The sequence below is a fragment of the Grammomys surdaster genome, unplaced genomic scaffold (assembly GCF_004785775.1).
Source record: "Grammomys surdaster isolate TR1022 unplaced genomic scaffold, NIH_TR_1.0 273, whole genome shotgun sequence".
NCBI lineage: Eukaryota > Metazoa > Chordata > Mammalia > Rodentia > Muridae > Grammomys > Grammomys surdaster.
The window spans coordinates 1,887,463-1,894,639 of NW_021604714.1; the positions used below are offsets into that span (position 1 = coordinate 1,887,463).

Sequence of the window (7,177 nt, forward strand, 5' to 3'; positions counted from 1 at the left end):
GCTATGATAACTGTAGTAACTTCAGAGGTCATTCTAACTACACAAGGACAATACAGCCAGCACATCAGGCAGTGTGAACATCACTGCCGGTGTAGACTAAGACAAGCAGTGCAGAAGGGCAAGCCTGGGCTAAATGCATTTACATAGAAGTCAGAGCCCTTGATGGGAAGAAGCATACATGAGAAGGTACAGGGAGGTCTTCCAACAGTGGGTGTCTTTGGAGGGAGACTGGGACAGGGAAGGAATGTCGTTGTTAATTATTATTATTTTTTTGTGCCTTTGAATTTGAACAATGTGTGTTAGCTGTTCAATCAAGTTAGGGCAGGAATAGTGGCATCCCCGTGCACCTACATCTGCAACCCAGCGGCACTCTGGAGGTGGAGGCAGGAGGATTCAAGGTCAGCCCTGCTACACAGAGAGTTTAAGGGCTAACCTGGGCTAAGTGAGACCCTATCTCACAAAGAAACTACTGCAGGACTTCAGAATGCCAGCGACACCCCATGTGTGAGCCATGACAGCCGGGTATTAGGTACTGAGGAATCTGAGGCTCAGAAAGTTCAAGCCACTTGTCTAGGTCACAGTGGCATGAAATGATACAGTCACGCTGTCTGGATGCCCCCCTGGGGATTCCCCAGCCTCATCCCCCCAGGGATAATCTGGGAATGTGACTCTGTCTGCTGGTTCCAAGTCCCCAAAGCCCTCCCTCCTGAAGGCTTCCTGCAGCAAGAAGCTATAAGCAGAGATGGGCCAGTGGGACTACCCTACACCAACACTGCTGAATGAATAGATCACTGACTACTGTGGCTGTGCCCTGTCGCAGGCAGGCTGGAGGAAGGTTCTACAGTGTCCTGTCAGGCTGAGCAGGGCCCTTCCATAGCCTTAACTCACACGAAGACCAAAGATGACCATCTAACTAGACAAGGCCCCCATGCAAACGTGCTTAAAATGATTGTTTGGTGTAAACAGAATCTGGAGATGTCTCATGAGTGCACAGCACTTGCTGTTCTTTCAAAGGACCTGAGTTCAGTTCCCAGCACCCTAGTCAGGTAGCTCAACTACTTTTGACTCCTGCTCTAGTAGAATCAATGGTCTCTTGTAGCTTCCATGGGCACCTGAAAGAACTGCACATACCCACACAAACACACACACACTTTTTTTTAAATGTAAAAGATGTAAACCGTCAGAGAACTGGCAAGGAGCCATTCCGTTTCCAGAAGTTCAGGCTAGGAGGGTGGGTGCAGGGCTCAGCCGCTCAGCGTGGGTTACCCAGACTACACAGGGCCGAAGTCCCTTCTCAGATACTGTGTCTATTCATCAAGGACCATTCAGCCTTGACCAAGCATCTGAAGTTGCCCGGGATCCTCTCTAACCGGGTCATGGGCGGTGCAGTGGACTGAGCGAAGCCTTATTACTCTTTATAAAAGGTAGCTGTGGCTTTGGATGAATAGAGAAAGACAAAGAAAGGAGGGGAGGCCGAGAACCTCCCCAGGTCAGGCTGCCCCTGCCTGGAGTACTGGGGTAAGGGCCAGTCAGAACTGGAAAGGGTGGGAATCTGGGGACTGAGAACATGCCTGGCCAGCCCGTGTGCCTCGATGGCTCTTGAGGGCACAGGCTGGGGACCAAGAACGAGCAACAGTAGGCTAAGACAAGTTCTCTCTGCAGAGGCAGCTGTGGCATCCGATCCGGACCCGCAAAGCCTTCTGGATCCTTCGACCTGACCTGTTCCCACACGCAGGACCAGAGAAAGTGTGGCAGGGAGGCTAAGTTCAGCCTCGGGGAGGGGAGACCCAGCCAAGCATGGGGGCCACTGCACCCGCACTTACTGTCGCTGCCGCTGCTACCTCCACCAGGTCCCAGGCGCTGGGCCACTGCGACCGGAGCTCAGCCAGGCCGGGCTCCGCCCTTGTCCTCCCAGCCCCGCCCTCCCTTTCTCAGCTCGCTCCGCCCCGCTCAGCGCTTCCGGGTTTGCTGACTCCTCCCACCGGCCCCGCCCCCACGCGCGCCTGGGCCGGGCGTATGGCAGTAATTGCAGGCGTCCAATTGCAAAGTGCAAAAAGTGAGGCTTTGGTACAGGTCCTGCCTGAGTCCCTGTTGTTATCCACCGCCTGAGACCAGGGAGAATCTCCCCGCCCCCGCCTCGTTCCCTGGGGTACCCCACCACTCTCTTATCCCCCTCAATACTTCCAGAGCAGGATGCACCGGTGGAATAAACTTGGCCTCCTGACCTAAGTGGAGAAAATCAGAGAGAACTTGAAGCTACTTGGTGGCAGTGAGCGAGGCCAACTCTCTCACTCAGGGCAGGTGTGTGTGGAGGGGGCAATCCAGATGCCAAACCTGCAGAAGAGACACTTTTGGGAGACTCTGAGATCAAAGTTCAGGAGAGAGCTGAAGATGGCTCCCGTGCTCTGAAGGGCAGGACAGAGCAGAGGGTTAAGGAGCAGACCTGCTTTGTTTTCGTTTTCTTTTTGAGAAAAAAAAAGTGGGGAACCTAAGGAAATACCCAAGAGTGACAGCCATCTGGGATCCCTTTCTACCGAAGCCTTTACCACTGGGAGTGACTCTTCCTCCACTGACCTGCAGGGGGCGTGTGCGTGGATGCTCTCCTACATAGGGAACTTGAAGTCAACTCAGGCTACTTGAAATCCTGGTGGCGTTTTGGGTGGAGGAGACATGCCTGTGCTGTCCTTACAGATCATGTGAGGAGAGGAGGTAGGGACGCGAGGGGAATAGAAAGGGGTAGAGCAGGAGTTCTCTGGGCTAGACCAGAGAAAGCGTGGGGACAAGGCTGGTGTCGAGTAGTCCCAGGTACCTAAGCTGAGGACTTACTGGTGCCAGAGCTTAGTAGGCTTCTTTTTGTAAGTGTGGAGAGGAGAGGGAAAAAATCGAATTTTCTCTACCCATCATGGTTCCTAGTTGGCAAAGGATCCCTAACATCAAACACAGAAGAAAAACAACAGGCTTTTAATAATGTGCCACACAGATACACACACACACACACATGCACACTCACATACATGCACACTTTCAGACACACTCATATGTATGTATACATGCACCCATACACACACATACACACATGCATACACATCAGAGATGCATACTCACATACACACACAAGTGAGGCTCAGAGAAATGAGTATATCTCAAAACATGGCCTAAATACCAGCCTCAGCTGTAAAGGGAACAAGCAGGGACTGGAATGTAGCTCTGTGGGAGGGCAGAAGCTAGCATGCTCCAGACCCTGGGCACATCCCCTTCCGGGCACAGAGTGGGCAAAGTTTACCTCTGGATCAGAAAAAGCAGAGCAAACAAGAAGGTAGCCTGAGTAGTTCTCATTGTCTCCCTGTGTCCTTCGCTGTGATAAAACCCTTAGTAAAACTGACTTGGGGAAGACAGAGGTAATTTCATCTTAGAACTCAGAGCAAAGCCGGGCAGTGGTGGTGCACACCTTTAATCCTAGCACTTGGGAGGGAGGCAGGCGGATTTCTGAGTTCGAGGCCAGCCTGGTCTATAGAGTGAGTTCCAGGACAGCCAGGGCTATAAAGAGAAACCCTGGCTCAAAAAACCAAAAAAAAAAAGAAAAAGAAAAAAAGAAAAAAAAAAAAAAAAAAAAAAAAAAAAGAAAAAAAAAAAAAAAAAAAAAAAAAAAAAAAGAACTCAGAGCAAAAACTGAAGATAGGAAGCTGGAAGCAAGAATTAAAGCAGACACCAGGAAGACACTGAAGCTTACAGGACTTGCTCAATCGTGTGTGTGTGTGTGTAGACAAGCTTTCCCTGTGTAGTCCTGGCTATCCTGGAACTCCCTCTGTAGATTGGGCTGGCCTCAAACTCAGAGATCCACCTACCTCTGCCACCCAAGTATTAGGATTAAACCATCACCACCTGGTCCTCAGCCTTATTTCTTATACAATTGAGACCTGCACTCCCAGGGGTGGCACCACCCAGAGTGGACTGGACCCTCCACATCAATCAAGAAAATGTTCCACAAGCCAATCTAATGGTGTCTATTCCTCAACTGAGGGTCCCTCTACAGATCTGTTTGGATTTGTGTCAAAATCACAAAAACTAACCAGAACACTGGGAAAGGCCACCCTTCCACCCAGAGGCCTTCCTTATAGACAGAAAGTTCCCCTACCAAAGGGCAGCTTCTCCTACTGTGTGTCTTAGTAAGGGTTACTATTGCTGTGATAAAATACCATGACCAAAGCAAACTTGGGAAGGAAAGGGTTGTTTGTTTGTTTTTGTTTGTTTGTTTGTTTTGGCTTCTACATCACAGTTAACCACCAAGGAAGTCAAGACAGGAACCCAAGCAGGACAGGAACCTGGAGGCAGGAGCTGATGCAGAGGCCATGGAGGGTGCTGCTTACTGACTTGCTCATTGTGGCTTGCTCAGCCTGCTTCCTTATAGAACCCAAGACCAGGGATGGCACCGCCCATCATAGGCTGGGTCCTCCCCATCAATCATTAAGAAAGTGCCTTGCAGCTGGATCTTACAGAGTTTTCTGAACTGAGGCTCCTTCCTCTCAGATAACTCTAGCTTGTGTCAAGTCGACATAAATGTAGCCAGCAGAGATGGGAACGGAGGAAAAACAGAGGCAGTCTTGGTTTGCTTTCTATTGTGATAAACATCATGACCAAAAGCAACTTGGGAAGGAATGGGTTTAGTGGCTTAAATGTTCCAGTCCCACACAGTCCTTTTGAAGGGAAGTCAGGGCAGAAATTCAGGAGCCAAGAGGAACTCCTGGAGGCAGGAACTGAAACAGAAGCTGTAGAGTAAATATGCCGTCTGGTTTGCACAGCTTGCTTTTAATACAAGCCAGGACCACCTACAAGGCCTGGCTGTAAAAGTATCTTTTATTGGCCTAATGTAATTGTCGCCTCAGAGGTTTACTGCCTCTGTCTGCTAACCTAGGCCTAGTCCTGGAAGCTTCTAGCCTCCGTACAATCTTATCTAGGCCTAGAATGTTTTCAGCCTCTGAGACTTGCTGCTGAATTTCAAGCTCATCCATTCCTAGTTTTTTTCTGAGCCCTGGCTGGCTGATTCAACTCAGCTATTTTGGCTTAAACTCCTCTACACTGACTGATTCAACCTGGCTTTTCTAGGCTTCTCCTGAATTGCCCTGCTTAGCCTTGAACTAACTTTAACAATCTGTTCTAGTCCTCGGGTTCCCTCCCATTCTCTGGCTCATTCTGTCTTCACGTATGTCTAGCTTGTTCTCTCTCTGCAATCCGTCTCTGTACAACTCTCCCAGTAAAATCTGTCCTCTCTTCTCTGCATTGCTTTCTTTTAAGTAGCCCCTCTTTCTCTCATGAGAGTTGGGCATATCCTATTCTGTCAAATCTTTCTCTGATTCATCACTTTGTCTGCCACTCAATTAGACATCACTTTCAAACATGGATGCTTCCCTCTACAAACTAACTTTATCTTCATTGTTTTGGATTAAAGGCGTGTACTAACGGCATGTCTGCATTCCAGGCAGAGAGATTAAAGGTGTGTGTGTGTGTGTGTGTGTGTCTGTGTGTGAAGGCTGAGCCACATCACAACTAGGTACAGGTTTTTCCAGTAAGCAACACCATCTCAAGGTTCACTGTGTGATCAAACACTGTGTACACATGGCACCATCCCCAGTGGGTTTATCACTAATGTAGAAAATGTCCCATAGATTTGCCTACAGGCCAATCTGATGCAAGAGGTTTCTCAACTGAAGTTTCCTTTTTTTCAGATGACTCTAGCTTGTGTCCAGTTAACAAAAAACATAAGCAGTTATGGGGAATTCAGGTTGAATGGGCCCATAAAAAGCATTTGAGCCCTCATCTTTCAAGACTGTAGGTCTACAAGCTCTTCTTTTTCTGCCCTTGTCAGACGTCTTAGTTTACTTTTCTGTTCCTGTGTTCAAACACCATGGACAAAAGCACTTTAAGGGAGGAAGGGTTTAGGCCACAGTTCCTCTTCCTGTTCATCTTGGCAGGGAAACCAAGGCAGCACGAGGCAGAAGCAGGAGGTTGCATTCCACCCGAAGTCAGCAGAGAGCAGTGCATGTGTGCATGCATTGCTCAGCTAGCTTTCTTCATCTTTATATAGGTCAAGATTTCCCTGGGTAGGGAATGGTGCCACTCATAGTGAGCTGGACCCCCCCCCACACACACACACTTCAATTAGTGTAGTTTCATAATGGATCACAGACATGGCTGGAGGCCCATTTGCTGTGCTTCTAACTTCTGTCTGGTTGACAATAAACAGCATTCATTATACCTAGAGTCTTTTTTTATTTTAACCACATGATCTTTCCCCACAACCGGCCCATGTAGAGAATGAGACTGTGGTGTGCTCAGTTCTAAATGGGATGTCTACAGAACGCCCTTCCCTCTGAGACTCAGGGATCACCAACAGAGCATGGACACATGATAAAAGCCAAAGGTGGCAAGCGTGACAAGGACACAGTGTTTTGAGGCACAACAGGGATGTTGCATACGTGAACCCACAGGGGTTGTGATAACACGCTGTGGTGGTTTGAATTGGTGTGGCCCCACAGACTCCTTCCTGTGTTTGGATGCGTGGCCATACAGAGTGGCACTATTAGGAGGTGTGGCCTTGTTAGAGGAGATGTGGAGGTCTTAAATGCTCAAGTTATGCCCAGTGTGAATTACGTCTAGTCTCCTCCTGGATCAAGGTGTAGAACCCTCGTCTCCTCCAGCACCATGTCTGCTCCCATGATGCCATGCTTCCTGCCATGATGGTAATGGACTAAACCTCTGAAGCTGTAAGGCAGCCCCAGTCAAATGCTTGCTTTCACAAGAGTTGCCTTGGTCATGGTGTCTCTTCACAGGAATAAAACCCTAACTAAGATACACGCATAAGGCCCATGCAAACTTAAGCCAGACAAAATCCCAGCATGGAGCTGGGGGAGTGGGCAGAAAGTTTCACCCCTACCGGAAGAGCAATTGCCATTTGATAGCTGCTGGGGAAGGGGAGTCACTGTCCAGGGCAGGAACCACACCCAAGATAATTTATACAATGCAAATCGAACTCAAAGAGAGAGAGAGAGAGAGAGAGAGAGAGAGAGAGAGAGAGAGAGAGTTGAAGAGGAGAAAGGAACCAGGATAGCATATTAAGTTGGGTTGACAGGGATTTGAAGTGGAGCTGGAGGGAGCTGAGGTGAAAATGATTAAAATACAT

At 48.8% G+C, this 7,177-nt stretch overlaps 1 protein-coding gene across 1 annotated transcript in view; it reads right to left on the bottom strand.

Moving 5' to 3' along the window:
- Slc29a3 (solute carrier family 29 member 3) overlaps positions 1-1,909 on the bottom strand; it is a 37,574-nt gene extending 35,665 nt beyond the window's left edge. The window contains exon 1 of the mRNA XM_028776812.1: positions 1,824-1,909. Within this exon, the coding sequence (XP_028632645.1) occupies position 1,824 (1 nt within the window). The 5' untranslated portion in view covers positions 1,825-1,909. The remainder of the gene's footprint in view (positions 1-1,823) is intronic.
- Between the last annotated feature and the right edge of the window lie 5,268 nt (positions 1,910-7,177).